The 27729-nt window shown below is 42.3% G+C and overlaps 1 protein-coding gene across 2 annotated transcripts; it reads left to right on the top strand.

Moving 5' to 3' along the window:
* The first annotated feature begins 186 nt into the window (after positions 1–186).
* Positions 187–20678, top strand: plpp6 (phospholipid phosphatase 6). 2 transcript variants are annotated; one of them, XR_011357618.1, is made up of 3 exons: positions 187–829; positions 17185–17879; positions 20591–20647. XR_011357618.1 is itself a non-coding variant. In XM_069937767.1 (2 exons), the coding sequence occupies exons 1-2, from the start codon at positions 340–342 to the stop codon at positions 17559–17561; spliced, it is 867 nt and encodes a 288-aa protein (XP_069793868.1). In that variant the 5' UTR covers positions 187–339; the 3' UTR covers positions 17562–20678. The 2 variants fall into 2 exon arrangements, 1 of the variants encoding a protein (XP_069793868.1); XM_069937767.1 differs by having other exon boundaries at positions 17185–20678.
* Positions 20679–27729: the final 7051 nt, after the last annotated feature.

The following is a 27729-nucleotide window of genomic DNA, read 5'->3' as shown; positions in this document are numbered from 1 at the left end:
TTTACTTTTGTGTTATGTCTGTACTGTGGCAGACTGGCAATAAATCTGAACTTTTATGTTTAACGACGTGCATGCTGGGTTTTTTTTGCAGAACATTGAACGTCAGTCCTTGCAGTTCTTTCAACACCGACAAAGCCAGTCATTGATGTATTTCATTGAATGCCACTGGTCATATGTGCTCGTCTTCATTCAATGGCAGTGCGGAGTAGCGCGAGCCACGGTTGGAGGAACGGGCGTTGATTGACAGGTGACGCGCCTTTGGCGTCTCGTGAGACCGTGGTGCTGCAAGATGGTGGAGATGTGTAGCGCCGTGAGAGTCGAGCTTTAAGCCAGCCAAAGATGCCGGCTCACTCTCCCAAATCCAGGAGCCGGGAGACTCGCGGCGGAGGTAATGGAGGGAGGCTCGAGTACCTGATGCAAAGTCGGCCGCCGGGTCTTCTGCAGCGGCCGGCCTCGGAGCCACCTTCACCGCGGCACCGGGCGGCACAGCTCGAGGGTCACGGTCTGCGCCGGGACTCGGGCTCCTCCTCCTGTCTCACCGCCCCCGCCGGTGGCTGCTCACAACCGCAGTTGCCCGAGGAAGACTGCATGAAGCTGAACCCTTCGCTACTCGGCATCGCTCTGCGGTCATTGCTAGCCATTGACCTGTGGCTGTCCAAGCGCCTGGGCGTCTGCGCGACCGAGGACTCCCCTTGGGGCAGCGTCAGGCCCATCATGAAGCTGATCGAGGTGTCGGGCCACGGCGTCCCCTGGATCACCGGCACCTTCTACTGCCTGTGGAAGAGCGACAGTGCCGCCGGTCAGGAAGTGCTGTTAAATCTGCTGTGGGGTAAGAGTCATCCCGCACAGAGCGTGTCCATACGGTCTCTTCTTTTTCTTTCTTTTCTTCTTCTTTGGCTTGGCTTCGCGGACGAAGATTTTCAATCCCATTTTCAAAGACGCGGTTCATTGGAGATTCAAATGCTTATTTGGGTATTTAAAAGTTGTGAGAGTCCACCGCCGTTCTCTCAGTGTATTTGAAACTTCAATCACGCTGGGTGAAAAAAGAGCGCAATGCCACTACCACGGGCCTGTGTCCTCTGATTTTACACACCTACTATCGGGAAAAAAAAGCTCCCAACTATCCACTTGATCAATGCCCCTTATAATTTTGTATAGCCCCCAACAGGCACCCTGTCAACCTGCTCTGAGCTAAAGAGAATAAATGCAGCCTTTCCAATGTCTCCTTGTAGCTGAAATGCTCCTTTATGAGTCTCCTCTGCAACCTATTTATGAAATCACCTCTTCCCTGCAATGTGACGATCGGAACTGTACCTAGCAGTCCAGCTAATGTTTATAAAGTTATTTCATAACCTCCCTGTTTTTATATTCCATGCTCTGGCTAATGAAGGATAGAATTTATGATTTCTTCTTAACCCTCATCTACTTATGCTGCCACCTTCAAACCTGCATGTGAAGGTCTGTTCCTCAGTGCTCCAAAGGGGTCTACCATTGTTTCTGTTCTAGCTTTGTTAGTCATTACAAATGTTCATCACTACTACATTCCATCCACCATACTATCTTCCCATCTTGCCCAATCATCAATATTGTCCTGCGGCCTCTTCACTATCAACGATGGCTTGAATTTTTGCGTCATCTACAAACTCACGAATCATACTTCCTACATTCATATCCAAATTATTTTTGAATGTAATAAAAAATAAGGGTCCCAGCACTAATACCTGTCGTAAACCAGTGGTCACTTGCTTCCAATCACTGTGACAACCCTGCATTGTCTATGCAAAGACAATTTTGGTTCCAATTTGCCCTGCTCTAACTTTTCTCATCAGTATTGCACTGTCAAAAGCCTTACAGAAGTCTATTTAGCCCTTGAAAATACACTGTTACTGTATTTGACGGTATAGAAGACTCACTTTTTTTCTCAAAAATACCACCCGGTCTTGTATGCAAAGTTAAAATCGAGCAGGTTGCCGACTTCTCACCCAGCTTCAAGATGCCGTCAGAGGTGCTGCAGCTGGCCAGGAAGTGGGCCAGCAACTTCATGGGCCACCTTCCTTCGGTGGTGTGTGCTTTCTGGAGCTGCTGCCGCTCACTTCCCTTGATGAGAAGGCTGACCATAATGGCCCTCGCCAGCAGCGCAAAAGGAATCTGTTCATCAACTTACTTGTAATACACTTTATAAAAAAAAAATGTCATCATATTCCCTGCTGAAATGGGGGGGGGGGTCTTGTTTGCCATCTAGTATGGTACTTTGAAGAATTCAGTCAAATTGATCAAAATTTACCTGCCCTAAACAAACCTATGTAACTGTATAATGCCAAATACTTACTATATAACACCCAGCAAAAAGTAGGGTTTAAACATGTTCATTCACATTCACCCATGCCCCATTTATTAGTTGAGTTGGGAATGTGAAGTATGGGTTTGTAACCAGAAGAAAGACAAGGTTTTGTTGAGTTGCAGTGCTGAGAAATCCACTGCCTGAACAAATGGTGGAAGTGGATTTAATAATATTATTCAGAATAATGTGTATATACTTTTAGAAATGGATTAAATGATGAATTGATTATCCCTTTCAGAGCCACAAGTAGATTGAATAGAAAAAAATTGAAAGGTATAGAATAATTTTTGGATACCATAGATTTCTTAAAAGATAAACTTTAAGGGAAGATTATCTCTCTCTTGATGAAAATAAAATATTTATGTGAAGTTCTCCAGACAGATATCAATGATTTAGAAATTTAGGAGCCATCTGTGCAAATGATGGAAGGTGTCAGTGGATTGGTTAGATAAGGAAATGGAATTCAGTCTGGAGTTGTTGGGGACTGCATTTTAGGAGATCAAGCAAGGCAAGAGTATATGTGATTAAAAATGCTGATCCCTGTTCTTCCAGAATTTTTTGGAGTGTGTATACACAATTCCCGAATAATGGCAAGAGTGAAAGATGATGAAAGTTTGAAGGAAAACATGATATTTGACTGAATGCAAGTGTGCCTACTTGCACAGATTTGTGTTAGGCCGCACAGTGCTGCATGTGATAACAAAAAGTTCACAAGGAATAAGCTATTGAGGAGGAAAGGTAGGCTAAATTTTGAGAGGAAAATTTAATCAAGTGTAAAATGATCATCCAGCTAAATAGCATAAACAACAGTTTATTCCTCACATTAAAATGCCTGTAACCTTAGAGCATGGAGTTAAAGTTTTAAAAGTAGGTTTAGCTTAATGCTGGTGGTATTACAACAGCAAAGAATTGATTATATCAAGCATTCACATTTTAAATTTATGGAATTAAAAATTTAATTCCAGTTCTTAATGAAATGAGTTTTAATGTTCTACCATTTAGTAAGGTCATGACATGTAGGAGACTACAGATACTGAAATCTGAAGCTGAACAATATCTGTTGGAGGAATTTGATGGGTGTTTTAGTCCAAAATGTCGAATTTTCTTTTTCTCTCATGGATGCTGCTCAATCTGCTGAGGTCCTCCAACAGATTGTGTTTAGCTTTGAGTTATTACCCATCTTTCCCAATTCCTATTACGTCTAAAAATGATGATCTCAATCTTCAATTATAGTCAATGAGTGAATCCCTACTGCTCTGTAGAATAGGAAATTCTAAGATTCACTCTTGGGCTAAAAAAAAATTTTCTCATCTCAGTCATCTGTAACCAATACCTTATTTTGAGATGCACTCCCTGTTCCATATAACCCAGCTGATGGAAACATTCCCACATCTAATTTGCCAAGATCCATGAAAAATTTTGTATGATTCCATCATACTTCTAAGCTATTTCGCTGTTCTATTTTAGAACATTTGTTTTTGACCATGGGTCAATATGGTAAGCCTTTTGAGGCACTTTCAGTATTGCAGATGTTTCCTTTCTTAGGAAGACTGAATATATATGCAATATTTCCATTTATGTTATCATAGGTTCTCTTATATAATTTTGCTAAAATATCTTTACTCTTGTAAATTCTCTTGCAATGAAGTCCACCACTCAGTCTTCCATTCTAATTGTTCGAATCTTACGGACATTTTTGTACATGAACATTAAATCGCTGAACCTCTCAACATCTTCCACCATTAGCAATCTCTACTTTTCTATTTTTTCTGCTAGAATTTACAACTTTGATTTCCCTCATTGTACTCCATCTTCATTGTCCTAGTCCATTAATTTAACCTATCTATATCTCCTTGAAGCCCCTCTGCAATTTTCATTCAACTCACTGTCACCTAACTTTGTATCATCGCTAAACATGGCTACATTACACATGGTCCTCTTAACCACAGTAAATAACAGGAGTCAGAACACCAATCACTGTTACACTCCAATAGTCACAATTTCCAAACCCAGAAATGATCTGTTCATCTCTAATGCTTTCTGTCTGTTTCTCAGTCTATCTCCTGATATTGTGTGTTCTTATCTTGCATAATGCCAACAGTACATCCATTTTCCTGCTTGTCTATTCTAATCTTAACCTGAAAAATCTTCTTTGGTCTCAACATAGCTGGTTCCATTCAAATAAATCTTTGAGTCCTAGAGCCTTGACATCTTTCTTAAAAATGTATTACTCTTAATTGAAATTAAATGATGAATAGAGCCTTGCCAATTATTTATAAGGACAGCTTACTGGGAGTGCTGTGTTCAAAAATAAAACATATTGGAATCATGGATGAAGGTGCTAAATTATTAAATGATTAACTGCATTGATCCTGGAATTGAGGTTGAACCCAAAAAGAATTAAATACTCTGGGGCTCCTCTATCTTTGGGAGGAGGGGGTGGAAATGAAGGCTGATATGGTCTTTAGAATTATAAAACTGGTAGGGTAGACTTGGAGAACTGTTTTCCATTTGTGGGGGTGTTACAAACTAACAACCTTCTCAATTTTGTTCGGGACTAAGACTTTGTTAGCACTAACAAAGGAACAGCAATGGCAAAAATTCACCAGATGATGATAAATTCAAAATAATAATTTTTATTAAACTATAGTAACATGACATTTCTTGCATATCTCTAACAAACTCTAAATTTAAATCCCCACTGCATGCGTGGGCCTGGGTGCGTGGGCCTGGGTGCGTGGGCCTGGGTGCGTGGGCCTGGGTGCGTGGGCCTGGGTGCGTGGGCCTGGGTGCGTGGGCCTGGGTGCGTGGGCCTGGGTGCGTGGGCCTGGGTGCGTGGGCCTGGGTGCGTGGGCCTGGGTGCGTGGGCCTGGGTGCGTGGGCCTGGGTGCGTGGGCCTGGGTGCGTGGGCCTGGGTGCGTGGGCCTGGGTGCGTGGGCCTGGGTGCGTGGGCCTGGGTGCGTGGGCCTGGGTGCGTGGGCCTGGGTGCGTGGGCCTGGGTGCGTGGGCCTGGGTGCGTGGGCCTGGGTGCGTGGGCCTGGGTGCGTGGGCCTGGGTGCGTGGGCCTGGGTGCGTGGGCCTGGGTGCGTGGGCCTGGGTGCGTGGGCCTGGGTGCGTGGGCCTGGGTGCGTGGGCCTGGGTGCGTGGGCCTGGGTGCGTGGGCCTGGGTGCGTGGGCCTGGGTGCGTGGGCCTGGGTGCGTGGGCCTGGGTGCGTGGGCCTGGGTGCGTGGGCCTGGGTGCGTGGGCCTGGGTGCGTGGGCCTGGGTGCGTGGGCCTGGGTGCGTGGGCCTGGGTGCGTGGGCCTGGGTGCGTGGGCCTGGGTGCGTGGGCCTGGGTGCGTGGGCCTGGGTGCGTGGGCCTGGGTGCGTGGGCCTGGGTGCGTGGGCCTGGGTGCGTGGGCCTGGGTGCGTGGGCCTGGGTGCGTGGGCCTGGGTGCGTGGGCCTGGGTGCGTGGGCCTGGGTGCGTGGGCCTGGGTGCGTGGGCCTGGGTGCGTGGGCCTGGGTGCGTGGGCCTGGGTGCGTGGGCCTGGGTGCGTGGGCCTGGGTGCGTGGGCCTGGGTGCGTGGGCCTGGGTGCGTGGGCCTGGGTGCGTGGGCCTGGGTGCGTGGGCCTGGGTGCGTGGGCCTGGGTGCGTGGGCCTGGGTGCGTGGGCCTGGGTGCGTGGGCCTGGGTGCGTGGGCCTGGGTGCGTGGGCCTGGGTGCGTGGGCCTGGGTGCGTGGGCCTGGGTGCGTGGGCCTGGGTGCGTGGGCCTGGGTGCGTGGGCCTGGGTGCGTGGGCCTGGGTGCGTGGGCCTGGGTGCGTGGGCCTGGGTGCGTGGGCCTGGGTGCGTGGGCCTGGGTGCGTGGGCCTGGGTGCGTGGGCCTGGGTGCGTGGGCCTGGGTGCGTGGGCCTGGGTGCGTGGGCCTGGGTGCGTGGGCCTGGGTGCGTGGGCCTGGGTGCGTGGGCCTGGGTGCGTGGGCCTGGGTGCGTGGGCCTGGGTGCGTGGGCCTGGGTGCGTGGGCCTGGGTGCGTGGGCCTGGGTGCGTGGGCCTGGGTGCGTGGGCCTGGGTGCGTGGGCCTGGGTGCGTGGGCCTGGGTGCGTGGGCCTGGGTGCGTGGGCCTGGGTGCGTGGGCCTGGGTGCGTGGGCCTGGGTGCGTGGGCCTGGGTGCGTGGGCCTGGGTGCGTGGGCCTGGGTGCGTGGGCCTGGGTGCGTGGGCCTGGGTGCGTGGGCCTGGGTGCGTGGGCCTGGGTGCGTGGGCCTGGGTGCGTGGGCCTGGGTGCGTGGGCCTGGGTGCGTGGGCCTGCGCACCCCCAAACTCTGAAAACTCCATTTTAAAACTTCAGCATCATTTTGGACTTGCTTGAAGGTCTCAAATTTTCAGTTCAGTGACAATTATAAAGCGCTTTTAAACTTTACATCTTCACATGTCTTTTAACTCACGATTCTTTTGATGAGCTGTCTTTTATAGAGATATTCTTCAAACAGGAGAGACCATTTTCTGGGCACAAATGAGAAGTGGTCTTACTTATTTAAAAGCACTTATGTTGTGAGGAAACTGATATGGTAGGTCTCAAAGGCAAGGACTCTGAATCCAATTTTGATGGGGAAGTATTTTATTTACAGAAAGCAAGTGTGAGAAATGGTAACTGACGCAGCACACACTCTCACAATTTATAGTAGCCCTGGAAAAGAAATAGTGGACAATTAATAACGAACGTGGGGAAAATGGCATGGGAACAAAATACACACACACAATGGTCAAGGAAAAATCACTACACTATTCCACCACCCCTTGACTCAGTGCAGGCAGGGTGAAGCAGGGTGGTCCCAAGATGGCAAAAGATAGAGAACAAAGAGCAAATGGTGCCTTTATAGTGCTAGAAGGACAAGCCCAGATCATTTCCAGGAGGCTAATGATTCAGTGCCAGGAGGGTTAATCCAATTAAAACAGCCAATGGCCCAAGGCCACATACAGGCAGGTTGGAGAGTGCAGTCCAGGTAATTTGCATGGAACCAACAGCAAGCTGTGCTCTAATGGGTGGGGTGGAACCAAAACTTGATTGGCAGGTGGTCTCTCCTCTGACGAGATAGGGGGCAATGCTGTTACATGACAGCCACAACCCTTCCCAATACACCTGTGAATAGGATAATACAAGTCCTGTCTTTCCAGAAGGTCAAGTTTTTCTTCTTCTTCACTTCTTAAGAGTCAGTTTCCTTCCACGCTTCCCTTTTGAAATCCACTTATTTTCTGTATTCCCCTTTTTATTAGGAGTAACTATTTCTAGTTACTGTAATTCAACCCTGTCTTTCACAAGCTTGCAGCTCCTGGGTGTCACAGGGTCTTGACTTCTGTACTGATCCAAAAATGTCTGAATTTGATCATGTATTTCTTTCAAATCTCTCATATCACATGATATGTGACATCATTTCTGTCTTTGAAGTTCATAATGTCTTTTGACACTTGTGTGCTCAAACATTTCTGTCTACTTACAGAATCAAAGTAATTAGCTTTGTTTGATGGTCTCTCCTGTTTCCATGCTATCTGGAATTTACTAACAAAATGGATTCTTGTATACTCAAGCGAACAATCCATTGTCCCACTTACCTCAAGAACCATCATAAAAAATTTTCATCTCTTCTCCTTGCAATGCAACATCAGACTCTGGCTTTCAAACTAGTTTTTGTGGTCAATCATGTTTAAAATGCAAATGCATTTGTTGATGCTGAAGCCAGCTACAAAGAACCAAGTGTGTTTAAAATACTAAAGTGTTTTCTTTGTGCTCCTGTAACCACTTATAACATAATTATTAAACCATATCTAGATGAAATATAGTTTTAACATTAAACTAAGGATTAATATTAACACAGATCTGTTACAGGGGGATGTTCTAAATATAAAATAATAACAAATAAATACAAGGGCTATTTCACTTTGGTGAATTTGTAGGATTCTAACACAGAAGACTGTGGAGGTCAAGTTGCTAAAACTAATAATAAAAAGCAGAAGTGTAGTACGAGATACAAAAGGCATTAAGGGTATGGGGATTGAGCAGGAATGTGGTACTGAGACAGAAGATTACCCAAGATCATGTTTAATGCCAGAGCAGGTACAAAATGCTGAATGTCATCCTTTGTTTTATATTTCTGTCTTTCACATTGTCATGCGTCAAGTGTGATTTGAAACAAAAAATAATTTTATTTTCAAGCCAGATGCTGAAACATAGATAATATATGTTTTTTGTGTTTCTAGATGTAGAGCTAATCCTACTACAGTAGTTTGAATACAAAGCAAGTATAAAAGGCTTTGGTTTGTCACCAACTGGTTCACTAATGAGGAAAGCTTGCCATGCTTATTTTGTCTCCTTTACATGTGATTTCAATTTGACACCTGTGTGCATGATGCTTACCTGCTTTCTGAAATGTCCTAGCAAGCCTTCTCAATTCAGGAGAATTGGGCAATAGATACAAGCCTAGCAAGTGAAGTTCTCTTTCCAGGAATTAATTCTAGCAAAGGCTAGATGAACCTAGTATCAAATGTCATTCGCTCACCTGTCCTATCAGAAACTAACCCGTCCATATCTAAACATGGAAATTAGAAGTGGCTCATCAAATGTTAATGTTCCTCTGGTCACTCTAAATCAGTGGTTTTCAAACTTTTTCTTTCCACTCACAAACCAATTTAAGTAATCCCTATGCCATAGGTGCTCTGTGATTAGTAAGGGATTACAAAATTGTGGGGCCATTGTTATTTGTCATTTGTGTCAATAATCTGGATGATAATGCGGTAAATTAGGTCAGCCAACCTTCAGATGCCACAAGACTGGAGATGTTGTGGACTGCGAAGAAGGCTTTAAAAGCTTGCAGAGGACCAGCTAGAAAACTGGGCTGAAAATGACAGATGGAATTTAATGCAAACAAGTGTGAATGTAAGGACAAACCAAGGTAGGACATACACAGTAAATGGTAGGGCACTGAGCAGTGCAGTAAAACTGAGGGATTGGGGAATACAGATACTTAATTTCCTGAAGGTGGAGTCACAGGTAGACAGGGTTGTAAAGAGAGTTTTTGGCATATTGGCCTTCATGAATCAAAGTATTGAGAAAAGGAATTGGGATGTTAAGTTAAGACATTAATGAAGCCAAATTTGAAGTTTTGTGTGCAATTTTGGTCACCTAACTACAGGAAATTAGGTGAAATACAAACCAGAGGATATGGGTTAAGGGTGAAAGGGGAAAAGTTTAGGGGGAACTTCTTCACACTGAGTGTGGAATGAGCTGCCAGCTGAAGTGATGAATGCAGGCTCAATTTTAACATGTAAGAAAAATTCGGACAGGTACATGAATGTGAGGGTTATAAAGGCATATGGACTGGGTGCAGGACAGTAGGGTGAGGAAGAATAATAGTTTGGCACAGACTAGAAGGGCTGAAGGGCCTGTGTTCTGTGCTGGAATGTTCTATGGTTTAATGCCCTTTGATGGTCTGTACTCCCCATTCTTTCTCTCTCCCTCCCCCCACCAATTCTTCCCCCTTTATCTCCCCAGTCTTTAATTCAGACACCTGCCTGCTTTTTGCTTGTACCTTAAAGAAAGACTCGGGGCCCGAAACATCGATAATATATCTTTGTCTCCTATGGATGCTACGAGACTGGATGAGTTCCTCCAGCATTTTGGTGTTTTTACTACAATCACAGCATCTGCAGACTTTCCTGTTTCACTTCAAACAGAATTCCATGCTATTCCAAATAATCAAGCCATGGTGCCTTCTTTGCAGAAGACATTCCTAAAATACATGGATTCTAAAATACCTTGTTTAAAATTTTAAACAATTGGCTTTATTTAAAAATGGATGGGGATTGGGAATTCACTACTCTGCATATCATGGAATAGAGGTTTGCTTTGTCATTGAGGAATAATTTAAAATGTGGATCTCCTTATGAATGTGCAAGAAACTGTCACCATCTAGAGATGGAAGTTGTGACCTAATTATAATAGTGTTTCATCGAACATAGAAATCAAAATTGCTTGTAAAAAGTAAAAACACAATGCTGGAGAAACTCAGCAGGTCAAACTCTATGTAGCAATGATAAAGATACATAACCAAGGTTTCAGGCTTGACCTCAAGCTCAAAACATTGGTGACATTTTTTTTATCTTTGCTACATAAAGTACACTGTTTGACCTGGTGAGTCTCTCCAGCATTGTGTTTTTACTCCAATTTGCAGAATTTCATATTTTACTCTTGCTTTTAAAAAGACCCACTGCTTATGTCCGCATCCTTTTTAAAGTGGCTGAAATTAACCCTTTTTAGATCTCTTCACCTCTGTTCTTAATTTTTTGAGTCTTGTTGCATAATCAGAATGTGACTCATTCTCTTATCACCCTTGGTGACATATCTTTTGCTGATTAGATTAGCAGCATTTGATTCATTGGTAGTGAAAGTTGGGAAATTTAAATCAATAATTTACATAATCTAATCTGGATTCATAATTATAACTTGATCATAAATCAATGGGAAGAGCACATTTATTAAACTAAAGTGACTTTTGACTATTGAGAAATTGCAGTAACTCTATTCCATTATTGTGACCTTTCAGTTTGTAACTTTTGTCCACAGCACCTTGAACTCAATTTGTTGGAATCATCATATATCCACATATATAGAAACCTAATAGCCTGAATACACCTGAGATTGTCTGACCTCAGAGATTAAGCAGGCTCAGGCCTGGTCAGTTCTTGGAGGGGAAACCACGCAGGAACACCAAGTGCTGTAGGTTTCTGTAAGGGGCGTTGGACCTTTACCTTTAGAGCTCCGACTTGAAATCTGCCTTTTTTAAACCCACAATTTTTTTTCCTTGTCATGCATGTGTGTGTGTGTGTGTTTACTGTATCCAATGTATAATTTGGCCTTCCCTGTGTTTTATCTGCTTCTCAGGACTTGCAATATGGGCATCTTTATTTCCCCCACCATTATTGTGCCCCTTTTTCTTGTTTCCACTCTTGTATTTTCATTGCTTCCAAATTTTAATCTTTAAATCACTTTTCTCTCTCAATTACTTCCCAGGTTTGACTTCCACTTTCCAATAATTTTTGCCTCTGCCTTGGCAAGCATTCTCTGAAAAGCCTATCGGGTTACATGTTGCATTGTTGTGAGCAGGAAATCCAATTTCCACATATTTTTCTCCATGCCTTTCTTGCTCAGCTCCCCTGATGGGATTATTCATATCTCATTCATTCAGTTCACTGGTTTCTGTTCCAACCCTTTGCATTCTAGAGTTTAATTGGTTCCATAATGTATTAGGAACAAGTCTCTTGTCATGCAAGAATAAATTTTGGATGATCAAATTATAACCTTGAATTGATGTGGAAATGTAGTTGAGGAATAATTAATATCTTCTCCTTGTTGAAACTTTCCTATCCAGCTTTGCCCTGCTCCTTGTAACTTCTCCATCAAGCCTTGTTCCACTGCACATTCCAGTCATTTAGTCTTCATGTCCTTATTCATCTTAGTATGATCGTTGCTTAACTAGACAGATTTTCAGCTTCCCTGAAGCCTCAGGTGAGATGCTGTTTTTTTTTAACCTCCCTTTTGTCCCAAAATCACTCGCTGCATATGAACCAGTATTCATGGCCTCATCATCAATCTTGTCTTTTCACAAGGCTGTCATTTTATCCATCACTATAAAAAGATGACAAATCATTTCTTGTTTCACTTTACATCCTAAATGTGTCTTAATTATCCAAGTATGACCCACCTACCTTGGAAAAATCTAAATTATATCACCACAGCATTTTAAAATTCCGAACTATTTCTGTTTTATACAATTACTGACATGCTGAATCATTATTTCTCTCATGCCTTGGTTTCCTTCGTCCCTACGAAAACCACTCTCTCACCTGAATCATTCTCATCCTCAACGTCCTCTATTATACTCCTCATTGCCTCTCCTTGGAGTTCAGGGAAGGAGAGGCAGAGTGAGTTCAGGGAAGGAGAGGCAGAGTGAGTTCAGGGAAGGAGAGGCAGAGTGAGTTCAGGGAAGGAGAGGCAGAGTGAGTTCAGGGAAGGAGAGGCAGAGTGAGTTCAGGGAAGGAGAGGCAGAGTGAGTTCAGGGAAGGAGAGGCAGAGTGAGTTCAGGGAAGGAGAGGCAGAGTGAGTTCAGGGAAGGAGAGGCAGAGTGAGTTCAGGGAAGGAGAGGCAGAGTGAGTTCAGGGAAGGAGAGGCAGAGTGAGTTCAGGGAAGGAGAGGCAGAGTGAGTTCAGGGAAGGAGAGGCAGAGTGAGTTCAGGGAAGGAGAGGCAGAGTGAGTTCAGGGAAGGAGAGGCAGAGTGAGTTCAGGGAAGGAGAGGCAGAGTGAGTTCAGGGAAGGAGAGGCAGAGTGAGTTCAGGGAAGGAGAGGCAGAGTGAGTTCAGGGAAGGAGAGGCAGAGTGAGTTCAGGGAAGGAGAGGCAGAGTGAGTTCAGGGAAGGAGAGGCAGAGTGAGTTCAGGGAAGGAGAGGCAGAGTGAGTTCAGGGAAGGAGAGGCAGAGTGAGTTCAGGGAAGGAGAGGCAGAGTGAGTTCAGGGAAGGAGAGGCAGAGTGAGTTCAGGGAAGGAGAGGCAGAGTGAGTTCAGGGAAGGAGAGGCAGAGTGAGTTCAGGGAAGGAGAGGCAGAGTGAGTTCAGGGAAGGAGAGGCAGAGTGAGTTCAGGGAAGGAGAGGCAGAGTGAGTTCAGGGAAGGAGAGGCAGAGTGAGTTCAGGGAAGGAGAGGCAGAGTGAGTTCAGGGAAGGAGAGGCAGAGTGAGTTCAGGGAAGGAGAGGCAGAGTGAGTTCAGGGAAGGAGAGGCAGAGTGAGTTCAGGGAAGGAGAGGCAGAGTGAGTTCAGGGAAGGAGAGGCAGAGTGAGTTCAGGGAAGGAGAGGCAGAGTGAGTTCAGGGAAGGAGAGGCAGAGTGAGTTCAGGGAAGGAGAGGCAGAGTGAGTTCAGGGAAGGAGAGGCAGAGTGAGTTCAGGGAAGGAGAGGCAGAGTGAGTTCAGGGAAGGAGAGGCAGAGTGAGTTCAGGGAAGGAGAGGCAGAGTGAGTTCAGGGAAGGAGAGGCAGAGTGAGTTCAGGGAAGGAGAGGCAGAGTGAGTTCAGGGAAGGAGAGGCAGAGTGAGTTCAGGGAAGGAGAGGCAGAGTGAGTTCAGGGAAGGAGAGGCAGAGTGAGTTCAGGGAAGGAGAGGCAGAGTGAGTTCAGGGAAGGAGAGGCAGAGTGAGTTCAGGGAAGGAGAGGCAGAGTGAGTTCAGGGAAGGAGAGGCAGAGTGAGTTCAGGGAAGGAGAGGCAGAGTGAGTTCAGGGAAGGAGAGGCAGAGTGAGTTCAGGGAAGGAGAGGCAGAGTGAGTTCAGGGAAGGAGAGGCAGAGTGAGTTCAGGGAAGGAGAGGCAGAGTGAGTTCAGGGAAGGAGAGGCAGAGTGAGTTCAGGGAAGGAGAGGCAGAGTGAGTTCAGGGAAGGAGAGGCAGAGTGAGTTCAGGGAAGGAGAGGCAGAGTGAGTTCAGGGAAGGAGAGGCAGAGTGAGTTCAGGGAAGGAGAGGCAGAGTGAGTTCAGGGAAGGAGAGGCAGAGTGAGTTCAGGGAAGGAGAGGCAGAGTGAGTTCAGGGAAGGAGAGGCAGAGTGAGTTCAGGGAAGGAGAGGCAGAGTGAGTTCAGGGAAGGAGAGGCAGAGTGAGTTCAGGGAAGGAGAGGCAGAGTGAGTTCAGGGAAGGAGAGGCAGAGTGAGTTCAGGGAAGGAGAGGCAGAGTGAGTTCAGGGAAGGAGAGGCAGAGTGAGTTCAGGGAAGGAGAGGCAGAGTGAGTTCAGGGAAGGAGAGGCAGAGTGAGTTCAGGGAAGGAGAGGCAGAGTGAGTTCAGGGAAGGAGAGGCAGAGTGAGTTCAGGGAAGGAGAGGCAGAGTGAGTTCAGGGAAGGAGAGGCAGAGTGAGTTCAGGGAAGGAGAGGCAGAGTGAGTTCAGGGAAGGAGAGGCAGAGTGAGTTCAGGGAAGGAGAGGCAGAGTTCTGGTTTAGCCACATCACCAAATTTGAGTGTGATATATTGAGGATTATTGTACTCTTTTACCATTGTTAAATTGATAATTATTTAAAGATGCCCAGAAATCTGGCACAGTTAGCATAGGGAGCTGAACATTTAGCATATGGCACAGCATGGTTAGTGTAGTGACATTAGCGCAGCGCTGTTACAGCACCAACAACCTGGGTTCTGGTCCCATACTGTCTGTAAGGAGTTTGTACGTTCTTCCCATGTTTGTGTGGGTTTTCTTCTGTGTGCTCCAGTTTCCTTCCACCTTCCAAAAGGATATGGGGCTTGTAGGTGAATTGGCTGTAATTGGGTGGCACAGGCTTGTGGACTGGATACCGTGCTGTATGTCTAAAGTTTTTTTTTAATGTATAAAGATAACACTCAATTTATTTGTTCCACAAACTATTAAACTATCCTTTCCAATCTTCTCCAGCAAGTAGTAGGAACATATTTTCTCCCATTATTTATGATGAAGACAATCTGTTCAGATGCCTTTTGCCATTCCTTCCTTTCAACTTGCCCTTCATTTCAAATCTCTTGAAATGTGCCCTCAACCTAAAATCTAGGTCACACATGTCAAACTCTGGCCCGCGGGCATATAATTATATTTGGTTCGCAAGATCATATCAAAAATGTATTAGAGGTGGCCCGCTGGCCTCCGCGCCAGTATAGCACATGCACAGTAACCGCTGTGTCCCAGGGTGAGAGAGAGAGAGAGAGAAAAATCCTGGTCCTTGAAAAGTAGTGGTGGGTGGTTTTATAAACACGCTGTCGTGTCCCCCGCCCACCCCCCCACCGCAGCGCGGCCTGGCCGGTGTCAGGGGAAGCCAAGGCCGCTTCCCAGCGCCCGAAACCCCAGTGGCACAGTGTTTCTTGGAGCTGCAGATGGAGTCGGGACGCCGGAGGGAAGATTGGGGCTCCCCGCCGGGCGATGGGGGCGCCGGCCGCCCTGCGCCTTCCCACCGGACCAGCGGCGGGTGCCACAAGTGGAGAGCGAGGCTGGTTGGGCAGGTAGGGTGGAACCCCCCGCCAATCTCGGGAGTGGCGTGGGCTGGATCGGGATTAGCCGCGCTCACCTGCTCCTCCACCGCTGACTGGGATCCCAGCGCGGTCCTGAGCGCAGAGACTGCCCTGGAAAGGTCCTGGGACACCGGCACGGAAAGAAGGGCAGGGTCCATAGAACATTACAGATCAGAAACAGGCCCTTCGGCCCTTTGACTCTACCTCGTGAAAATCCAACACTGGAGAAACTCAGCAGGTTAAACCGTATCCTTTATCCAGCAGAGAGGTACCTGACAATGTTTGGCCCTTGATCCCCCTCATCAATGTATGAGCGAAAGTCTGTGGTTCTCGTAAAAACACCAGAAGGGAGAAACTCAGCAGGTCAAAGGGGGTCCGGGAGAAACTCAGCAGGTCAAAGGGGGATCCGGGAGAAACTTAGCAGGTCAAGGGGGGTCCGGCAGAAACTCAGGGGGGGCCTGACCTCGCCAGGACCGTTGCCCACTCCCCCTCCCTGCCGCAGGCCGACCCGCGACTCACGGTGACGGGGCCGCTGATCCGCCGAGATGCCGCCCTGCAGCGAGAGCCGATGCCCCTGCACTGTCGTTGTCCAACCCGATCGCCCGCAAACCCCGCCCTCCCGCACACAGGCCTGAGTAAGTATTATGAACTTTAATCTCAGGATAAAACGATCTTCCAATAGTTTCATGTCACAGTGATAAATATATTCCTGGTTAAAAATGGTCCTGCACCTGGATACAAGCTCATTAGGCATAAAACTTGAAAAGTGTGTAAATAAAAGGATATCTGTACCAATGGAAAAAGGGCATGGCAAATAACCCTGCTAGAGTTCTTGCCCACAATCAGTCACCCATTTGATTGTTTCAGGAATCATGTTATTCTCCCACATTCTCAATAGCCCTCAGATTTTACTATTCGACAGCACACTAGCAACATTTGACAAATCCTCTATAGAGAAATATTATTTATTGGATATTTTATTTCTCATTTGTTAATGCTTCTGGAAAGAGTTTATCCAAAACTATTATTAAACATTTATTTTAATAAGAAAAAGTTTAACATTACATATGTTGAAAGAAGAGAAAACATGCAGATGTTGTTGAAAATTTTCAATAAATATTTAGTTCGGCCCTCGACTTAGTCCAAGTTTTTAATTTTGGCCCTCCGTGAATTTGAGTTTGACACCCCTGATCTAGGTTCTATCCCATTTCATGCATTCTCTCTTTACCATCATCCTGCCTCAAGTTTATCTTCTATTCAAACTCGCATCCATTCTATCGATTTAAATATTCCAATCAAGTTTCGATTGGCATCTCATTTACTTTCTCCGTGATTGTATTTATCGCTGTTGATAATTAGCTCCAATTCTCATTCATCATTTCAGCCTGAGACTGACTCTGTAATTTTCAATGTTAAAATCCTTATTCTTTTCAAGTCCCTTCATAGATTCACCACTGACTACCACCTCCTCCCCCACGTTAACTATTTCTTTCAGCTCTTCAAACCTCGATCTCTGCACTACCTCCATTTTGACCCTTCGCACAGTATTAAATGCCCCATTACTAGTGAGAATCTTTTCTCTTGGAACCAGGTTCTGGAATATGCTCTCTAAGGTTTAATCTCTGCCTTTTCTCTGATAATAAATGTACATCTTAGGCCAATCCTTTGAACATTCATCCTAATCTGCTTCTGTATTTTTGTCTCAAATTTGTTCACTGTTCAAGGGTGATTTGCTTCATTAAAAATGGTTTATTTACATGTTGTTTTGTATTTCTATCTATAGATAAATAATAATAATAATAGTTTATTTCTTTGTTTAGCTTTAATCTTGGACCTGGTCCTGGTAGGGATTGTCAAGTCATTGGTCCGCAGGCGTCGCCCCACGCACAACAGGATGGACATGTTTGCAACATTTTCTGTTGACAGATACTCCTTCCCATCGGGACATGCAACCAGAGCAGCAATGGGAGGCCGATTCTTCCTTAATCACTTGGTTTTAGCTGTACCACTACGCATTTTGGTGATGCTGTGGGTGTGCATTGTGGGACTCTCGAGAGTGATGCTAGGAAGGCACAATGTGACAGATGTTCTTTGTGGATTTATTATGGGATATCTGCAGTTTAGCCTGGTGGAATATATGTGGTTGTCATCTAGCAGCCTGCAGACATTTCTAAGATTATGGGGACTTAATAATTAAAATGGTACAAAACTTTATCTTTGTTTTAATGTACAGTATTCAACTCAAAGGTACTGTATACCCAATATGACATGTAGCTTGATAGAGTTGAAGTGCTGTTACTTAATTTGCAGATATAAACTTTCACTCTGGAGAATATTCTAAGATAGTCAACCTTGGTGAATTCACGAATACAGCAAAGCAATTTCTGTTAAAAGGTTCTGATTTTTACTTTCCACATTTGTTGAATATTTATCTGTTCAAATATGAGATGTCAGGTTAAAATTAATGTTTCTATTCTTCGTTTGAAGGCTGATGTGCCACCACGTTATGTATGAGGTGGGTCAGTTGCATTTTTCAGGCTTTTGTAAACTCAGAACATAAATTACTTAGTTTATTGTTATATTCCAGATTAGGATAGTAAACTCTTGATACATTTTGGGGTTAGTTTTTGTGATGAGAATTTTTATTCCTGAGGCAACTTGAGTAATCTGCTCAAAATAATTTCCATCCACTTGCAGGTATCTACATTTTGGTCAGATCTCAGAGGCAATTTCTGTACTTGTGTTTCAAGTTAACCAGAAATTTATATAATACATGATCTTTAATGGTTTTTTCCCAATTCAGAAATCATACAAAATAAAGATCAATAAACAGGAAACCTTTCACTGCCTTTTTTTAATTAAATCATTCAATTTGGACCAAGTATTTGAAAAATATTAGTTTTTTTAATTAAAGCTTAATCAAAGCTAGAAGCTATTAGAACCATATATTTCTACAGCACAGAAGCGGGCTTTTTGCTTATCAAGTACATAATGGAAATTTATTCTGCCTAGTCCCATAGACCTGCATCTGGACCATAACCCTCAATATCCTTCCCATTCAAGTACCTATCCAATCTTGTCTTAAATGTCAAAATCGAATCCGCATCCATCACTTCCGCATGTATCTCTTTCCACACTCTGAGTGAAGAAATTCCCCCTATTGTTCCCCTTAAACATTTCAAATTTTTATCTATAACCCAAGTCCTCTCATTCTTCTCTCACCCAATTGGAGTGGAAAAAGCCAATTTGTGCTTACACGATCTATAATTCTGTATATCTTCATCAAATCTCCAATACTCCATGGAATAAAGTCGTAACCTATTCAACCTTTCCCTATTACTTAGCTGATCAAGTCCTGGCTACATCTTTGTAAAATTTCTCTGCACTCTTTTCAATCTTTATTGTGGGGAAAAGCCAGGGAATGGTATTTGAGGATTGCCTCTCTGAGTGGAGGCCTATGATTACTGTGTGCCTCAGGGATCAGTGATATGTCTATTGTTGATTGTATATCAACAATCTGGATGATAATATAATCAGCAAAACTGTAGATGATTGGGGTTGTTAGTAGACAGCAAGGAAAGCAAATGTCTTCTACAATTTCAACATAACCTCCCAACTCCTGTATTCCATATTTTGATTTATGAAGGGCAATGTGCCAAAAGCTCTCTTTACAACCCTATCTACTGTGACGCCACTTTCAGAGAATTATGTATCTGTATTCCCAGACTCTTCAGTGCCTTCCTGTTTACTGAGTAATTCTTACCCTGGATTGTCCACCCAAAGTGTAACACCCCACACTTATCCACATTAAATTTCACCTGCCTTTTTCCAGCCCATTTTCCAGCAAGCTTTAAGAGCTTTCTTCACTGTCCACTACAACCCCAATCTTAGTGTCGTCTACAGATTTGCTGATCCAATGACTGCATTATCATCCAGATTGTTGATATACATGACAAATAACAATAGACCTAGAACTGATCCCTGAGGCCCACCAGTTATCACAATCCTCCACTCAGAGATGCAACCCTCTAATACCATTCCCTGGCTTTTCCCACAAAGCCAATGTCCACTCCAATTCACTACCTGAACCAGGACGGCAAACGACTGAACCATCTTGACCAACCTTGTCATAGGTCTTCCTAAAGTCCATGTGGACAACAAATATTAAGGTAACCTTGAAAAACCGTAACAGTGGTTGGACATGACCTACCATGCACAAAGCGATGTTGACTTTCCCTCACCAGTTATTGTCTATCCAAGTACTTGTATATTTGATCCTTTAGTATTAATTCCAGCAATTTACCCATACTGACATCAGGCACATCGGACTATATTTTCTCAGATTATCGGTAGAGCATTATTAAACAACAGAATATTAGTCATCCTCAAGCACCTCACACCCACTACAATTTGGGAGTTATTTTATTTGCCTCAGGGCAGCAAGAACCTCCTCTGTACAGAGTCATTTGTCCTGTTTTATGTTGATATTCATTTGGATCTGTCAGAGATCTGAACCAAATTTTAAAGTTTTTCCACAGTATTTTGTTGAAATGTCTTGATCATACTTTTACAGCATGTATTTTTTTTCTCTGATTACTCCTTGGGGTGTCATTCAGAAAATGCATACAAAAAGATAAAACTTCTGTCCATCTGATATTCATGCAGTTTTATTCTGTTACTTGGTTATTTTTATCAGAGAATGTACTTACTCCTTTATTGCTTATTCAACCATTCCTGTTTCTTTTGCTCTTCTTGCTTGTGTACTCTTATTCTCTTCTATAATAGCTAAGTTCTTCTGTTTTTGTAATTCATTTTCTCTTTTTTCTTTCCCTTTTCTTTCATTCTACCATTCTGCAGCTCCATTTTTTTTAGATTCCTGTTCAAAGGCTTAGTTTGAGGTGTCCAGGTATGATTAGACAAACAACTGCTCCAGGTACTTTCTCCCTTGCTCTTGCTCACACATTCCTATCCTCTCCATTGCTTGTATATACATTTTTTAGACCGTTGTTCTTGAAGCTATTATTAGGGAATGCTAATGGAAGATGAGGTGCTGCAGAAACCACTGAAAATTTTGATCAAATTGTGAGTAAAATAGATTTTGTTCACACCAGGACCTCTGTTTGAGCCTTGATTTCCACATGCATATTTCACAACTGTGTAGGATGGAGAAGCCTTCAGTGTCTGAGTCACTTTTATTTTTGTCTCTTTATTTCCCCCAAAATACAGACCAGTGAAGATCTGAGCACCAATTTCCCAACTATGGAGAGAAAAATAAGCAGTATAAAGTGCAATAAATTTATAAAATATCTGATGACTTTCCATTTTTGTTCCTATTTCTTCCTATATTTTGCTGTCCCCACATCCATAAGCAAAAAAAGTTACTCCTATGTGTTCATAAATCTAACAATGATATGTTTGGCTAATTTTGTTTGTCTATTGCTTTTTCCCTCATCCATTTAAAGAAACAAGCCTCCATCCAAAGGGCTTTAATCCTGGCAGCTACTGACATATGTTATGAATGGGAAATGCTAAACTCCACCATTATTTCTTTTGGAAATAAAATCCTTTTAAAATGCCTGTTCCAAAACTGTTTCTGACCAATAGCTCAAAATATGGCACAATGAACTTATAAATAGTTGCAACATTTGCAACATTTAAAAGACATTTAGACAATATTTTAGTTGGGAAAGGTTTACTTTACGCTAGACCATATTTGGGTATCACTATTCTGCAAAATATCTCTGTCCCAGCTGAAACCTAGGAGCAGTTCCAACATGAAGTAACCATCAATGACATTCTAGAAGCTGCCCACCCTTTAAACAGAAATTTGTGGTTTAACTGCCATCTGTCAGCACATGTATGTAAAATGTTTATTCAGTTGTGACACCACTAATGCAGTATTTGTACAACTGCTGCATCTCTGTTCATTCTCCTCTGAGTTACAACATAGAGTAAATTGACCCTGTTTTGTTATGCCGAAGTTGAACATACTGCAAGAAACAAGTACAACCAGTAAAGAAATCCCACCGTTTTTGAACGTCTATTAGATGAGCAGCAGGCAAGCTGAGTTTTCTACAAAATCAGCAGCATGACTTGCTGTTATCATAGATATTAAAGTATATTCTGAGGAGTTTAAAATGTCCCAGATGAGGGTCAGGACAACATCGAGGCCTGTACTGTTGTGTTTTATGTCCTATTATTACCATGAATGTGCCATGGACTCTTAAAAGGAATTTATTGCCTTTGAATCAACACACAGTATGTATTTTTAAAAATCAAATTTTTTTAATAAAATGCCAATTTAAATCTGTTCTATTAAGCATTTCATATCCATTTTTAATTAAAATGTGGTCTCTTACCAGCAGAATAGTGTAGAGATTTACAGTGTAACCTGCTGTAGTTTTGTTGTATCCAACTTGAGATTTGTTTGGCAATTAGCTGTAACACACCCGTGATCTTGTAATGTTTGAAACCAGCTTTTGTTTGCTATTTTCAAAATGTTTTTATTTATAAGAGAGGAAGTACAATAATTTTATAATATGTTGGAATCCTTTTTACTTCAGCATGGCAGCTAAGATTATCAAATCATTTAAATGATATGATTTTTGAAGTGGACAACTGATAAAAGATTCTGTTATGTACCTTGAATAAATCCTTGATTTTCCACAACATAAAGCTACACTGTAATGAACCTAATATTTTGTGGTGTGCAGTTATACTTAAGTGTGCCTGTGGTGAAATATATAACTGAAAAAATATATATGTGCTTGTAATTTAGGAATTAGGATGAAAGTGAACACTCAGTTGCCATAATAAATGTGTATATTGTTCAGTGAAAAATTGCACCTATGATGTAATGATGCAAGTTGATTAAAGCTTACTAAACAAACTTCCTTTGTATTGCTATTGCAATTCAGGATTAGAATTCCATTAAAGAATCATTCTTCCCAACACAATTAATAACAGGATTGTTATTCAGCAATTTTCTTACTGGCTTTATGACTCTATGAATGTGTTTTATGTTTTTTCCAAAATAAAATGATGGAAATTCAACAGCTACCTTTTGAATTCTCACTGAGTCAGCCATGTTTACTCAGTGCCCTCCGGAAAGATTGACCACTGTATTTTCCAATCACACTTTAGACAAACTAATTTCATAGTTACAGGCTCTGCAATATTTTAAACTACACATTTTTCTCACAATTTTAGAAGGATTGAAGATGTAACTATCAAAACATTAATATCAGATTTGAGTGCTTTAGTAACTCTACAGAAGTACATCATGTAATTATTGAAAGCCCCATCATGCCATCTTACTTTGCCTTCCCTATTTTAGTTGTCCAGTTTTTCAGTCAGCTTTTGATTTTACTCTGACCTCGCTAACTGATTACAAAATTCTTTCCTTTTTTTTGTTTTCTTTTGCCCATGATATATTTTTGAAAATAGGAACATATCAAATGGATATATGATAGTCCAAAAGCAGCTTCATAAAGTAGTTTTCAATACATCATTGTTTTGGATCATTCCTAACTTAGGGGCTTGTCATTTAAGTGTGATGCTTGTGAAATTATAGGCCCTTTCGAGGGTGGAATAGGAGATCAGTTTCCTGATTGGTGTTAACAAAAATCTTGGAGTGATATTAGCAAACATCATATCTGAAGAAAAATTTCTATAGTAAATCCAAAATGTTGTGAAATAATGCAATGCACTGAGCAAATTATTTGTTAATATGCAATAACAAAGGTGGCTATCCATCAGCAAGTCTTTTCTCTTGTTATGGATTTTAGAAGTACTTACTGTAGATGATTATATAACGAGTGATCTGTCAAATAAATATCTGCTCATTGGTATTTCTGATTAATGGCAATGTCACAGCTAGTCAGGAGATGAAAATTGAGTGATAAATCACTTTCTTTTGTGATTAATTCAAAGGGATATTGGAAAGCACATTTAAAAAGTTATGAAAATAAATCAGGGTCTTTTTAAATTTTCTGTGTAAATTTTTTCCCCAGTTCTTGTCAGTTAAAAATATCCATGCTTTGACTCTATTTATCTTTTAAAAATAATGGAATACTATGTTATGATAACCTGTGTTTTTAAAATATTGGACATAGTTGAAACTGTGAAAATGTATTTAAATATGATACCTAAATTATTTTCTACAATAAAAAATCAATCATGTGAAATTCCATTATTTTGTTTATACTGTAATTTTTTTCAAGTTCAATGTATAAACAATTTTGGTGGTGAACAAAATAGGCTCCAGTGAAAGATCACAGTTTACCTCAGTAGTTGTAGGACTGTACTGCAATTGCTTTGGGCCTAGAAGTAAAGTTGCTTGACACTGTTTCTTTTTCATCCAAAAGTTGTAATCATGACCATTTGGGCAAATCTCATTCCTTGCAAATCAGGCCCTTCTTTTCATAATGTATATTTGTGTTTTCCCAATGAAATGTTCTGGGGAACATGCAATGTTGGTCACTCATGGAATTTCAATTTTTATTGCACTGTTAGACTGGTAGCAGTGATGTTTAAAATAGCCTTGCTGGAGCTAGACTGATAACCAGCGATGGGAATCCAATCCAGGAAGTTTCACCTCATTTTAGATCTGATTCCTTCTTGCACATATTCCTCACAAGTTCTTGGACACCACCATAGCCCAGATCTCAAGATTTCCTCATTCTCTATCCCTATCCAAGGCTAGATCTTCAGCCAATCCTTTCAAGGCTTCATTTTTTTTTTAGTTTTCCTGCTTCCAATCACTTTGATTTGCATTCTGCACTTTATGAAACAAAAGATGGTTGTTAGATGAATGACATAGTACACCTAAAATGGCACATCAGTATTATAGAGGAGGTGGAATGAATGGAGAGGATAGATGGTGGTGAGGAATTTAGAAGAAAACTTGTCGTCCTTTCCATTTGCATCATAATGTAGGATTGGAATATATAATCACATAAAAATCAGCTCAATTGTCAGGAAAATTGGGCCTTGTACTAGGGATTTGTTTGCTCTCACTTTTGGATACAGTGTGGTGTAGAGCATTTAATTTCTTTTTTTAAAAAAGCAACTGCAAATGCTGTAAATCGGAAATGAAAGTAGGAATATCTGGAAATGCTCAGCAACTCAAGCAGCAACTGCGGAAAGAGAGTATGAATGGAATGACATCCCAGAAATATTGCCTTTGTCCCATCTTATCTGCAACTTGAAACCTCTCCTTCTTTCCCAGTTCTGCCAAGGATCTCGGACCTGAATGATAATCTTGTTTCTCTTTCCACAGATGGTCCCTGACATGCTGAGGGTATCCGGTAATTTCTGTTTCCACTAATGGATTGTGCTACTATTTGGTGATGAGAGTGAAGGCAGAATGAATAACTTGAGTTTTGAAGAGTGAGCGAGAAGCACAAGTATATGAAATGTGAGAGTAGATTCTCTAGCTATGAGAAAAATAGGTGTATGGAGAAAAATATTTGTATGGAGAAAAGGCTTGATGGCAATCTTTTTTGGGTATTAAGAACTTGGCGTTGGATCTCAAGGTGATGATTGATGTCTCTGAGATCAGAGGCAGTGAAATAAATTTAATGAAGAATGGTGTTGATCATAACTTCGAACAGTGTCTAATAACATCAGAATTTGCTGGGGAAAAATTCAATGAATACAATATCCAAAGTGATCACCATGGCAAGGTTGAGACACCCCATTATCTGTGAATCATTGCAGTGTGAGTGATTGGCTGTAATTTTTGAAAGTGACAGCCTGTCCTGAGTTTCATTTAAATTGCTGCCTTTGCATATTAATTGGCTGTTCAATTTGACACAAAGTTGAGTAATATTATTCATGTGATCATTTTTCTTGTCTGTTATTCAACCTCTCTTCCCCAGCAAGTAAAAAGTTCGGGACTTTGTTTCTTTGATTACAGAATTATTGGATTTTTTAAAAAAAATGAAAAATGGTCCCCTACTTTAACTATAACTCATTCTTTCCCTGCCCTGTCTCAATCCAAACATTTTGTTGCATTAACAGTTCAGTAGAGCATTTAAGTGGTGAAATTGCTTCCAATAAATGTTGATACAATCAGATTACCGATTGTTACATTTGACCTTGTCACTGCTCTTTACTAAATTGAGATGAAAATGAAGCAAGAGATGATTTAATTACATCATAAATAATCAAATTCTGAAATTCACCTTGGATCTATTTTTTTGGATCCCTGCAAAGGGTAAGCATTATAAATTTTGTAGATAATATTGTAAGTTTAGAAATTTGGCTCACTAAAATAGGATTGAATTTAGTGCGATTGCCAAATTGGGTCCCTATTGATAAATTATTTGAAATAGCATTTAGGTAATTTAAACCCAGAAAAAGGTGCTAAAATGGAAGCTGCCATGTTCCCAATATGACCAGACTCAAACGAATGCAGCTTCTAACACTGCTCCACAGAAACAAGAAAATGGCATCTGTTCTTGAAAGCAGATCCTCCTGGTAGATCAGATCATAGAAATGTTACAGCACAGACACCCCATTGATTTCATACTGACTATCTACTAAAGGAACTTTCTCGAGCCGCCCCTGGTCCTATCTCCAGAGATGTGCTGATTTCCACCACCACCCCCCCCCACCCCCCACCACCAGATATTTATCCAATTCCCACAAGAAAGGCACAATGCAACCTGCTTCCACGACATCCGCAGGCTGCGCTTTCCAAGTTCTAACCACACTGCATCAAAAAATTTTCATCATGCCATTTTTTAATTCACTTTCCCTTCCTGTTTTACCTGTAGTCCCTCGCCCATCTAACCGAAGGAACAATCTTTCACTGTCCACTCTGTCTAAATTCTTCCTCATTTTATATATTGGCTGGCAAGAAAGAGAGCTTCCATATTCACTGGAATGCATATCAGGATGAAGCTCCTGTGCACCAATATGATCAGGAGATCTGCTGGGGACACCATAAGAGATCTGGTGGAAGGTGGGTGTATTTCTCTCTTTGACTAATGACTACCAATACAATGTAGCAATCCAAGTATGAATTTTGTATTTTCACAAGATATATCAAGGAGAGTTCCTGACTACTGAAAACACTGTAACAAACCACATTTCCTTACATCCCATCCTCCTAATCCTAGCTTACCCTTCTATACCTGCACAGGGGTTCATATGTTGGAAAAATGATCTATTATTGTGTAGAGTACAGTTACCTCACTTAGATCACTAATGTCATGCATTTATGGTCAACTGGCTTCATGTAAAGTTAATTGCGAGTAGCCAGTGAGGAATGCATTTTAAATAAGGATGACCTCATTACAGCAGAGAACATGACTGGATAACCATGATTTAGCCTGCATGTTATAATATAATGAGTAGTAATACTTTGTGTGGGGTTGCTTCTGAGTATTTTAAGAACATCACAATCTGGTATGGGGTCACCAATACCACGGAATGGAAAGCTGTCCATAAAATGGTGGATACAGCCCAGGACACAGCAGGCAAAATTCTCCCCTTTATCGAGAACATCTACAGGGAATGCTGCTGTTGGAGAGTAGCAGCAATCATCAAGGAACCAACCACACCACCCAACACATGCTCTTCTCTTGCTGCTGCCATCAGGAAAGAAGTATACGTGCCACAAGATTCACACCTCAGGTTCAGAAGCAGCTGAATCAGGCTCCTCAACAACCACTCAATCAGGGACTCATTTAAGGACTCTTACGTTTGCACTTGATTGTTTTTTTATCTCTATATTGCACCGTCGGTTTGTTTACATTTATTTATCTGTTTACATTTCTTTCTTTACATGTGTACGTGGCGTACAGTTTTTTTGCACTACCAATATGTGGTATTTTGCTTCACCTGCAGGAAAAAGAATCTCACGGTTGTACGTGATGTCATGTATGTACCCTGACAATAAAACTAAATCAGGGAAAAGACCAATTCCAACAAGAGACTGAGGAATCTGAACAAGATCAAATGGTGAAATTATGTTGCCCATTTCCTGGAAACCTCTGTCAGAGATTGAAACACCAGTGCTAGTTAACCTTGATCAATTGTGAATGAAAGTGTAACATTTCAATGATCACATCCAGTTGTGAAATCTCATTATATATTTTGAAATAGTTAATTGCTACCATGACTTAAAATAATTTCCATTCTCATTTTGGTAGGGGAAGGGTTGAAATGTTTGCTCCTTGATGTATCTTGCTACCCATGCAATTCTGATGAAAAGAATTTTTACTTTGTATATTACTTTCAGCTGCTTTGGCCACAATGTCGAGAAACTCATTGAGACGGTCAAGGCAGGTTAAATAAATGGTTATGTCATAAAAACGTGCACAATCCCTGGCTTTATCATCAAGAGGCATAAATAT

This window comes from Narcine bancroftii, chromosome 5, assembly GCF_036971445.1.
Source record: "Narcine bancroftii isolate sNarBan1 chromosome 5, sNarBan1.hap1, whole genome shotgun sequence".
In the NCBI taxonomy this organism is placed as follows: domain Eukaryota; kingdom Metazoa; phylum Chordata; class Chondrichthyes; order Torpediniformes; family Narcinidae; genus Narcine; species Narcine bancroftii.
Note: the sequence above shows the minus strand (reverse complement) of the source record. Positions and strands in the feature narration are given on the sequence as shown.

Coding starts and splice junctions, on each gene's coding strand:
- plpp6 (XM_069937767.1), top strand. CDS start 340: ATGCCGGCTCACTCTCCCAAATCCAGGAGCCGGGAGACTCGCGGCGGA. Junction 830..17,184: donor GCTGTTAAATCTGCTGTGGG/GTAAGAGTCATC, acceptor TTCTTTGTTTAG/CTTTAATCTTGGACCTGGTC.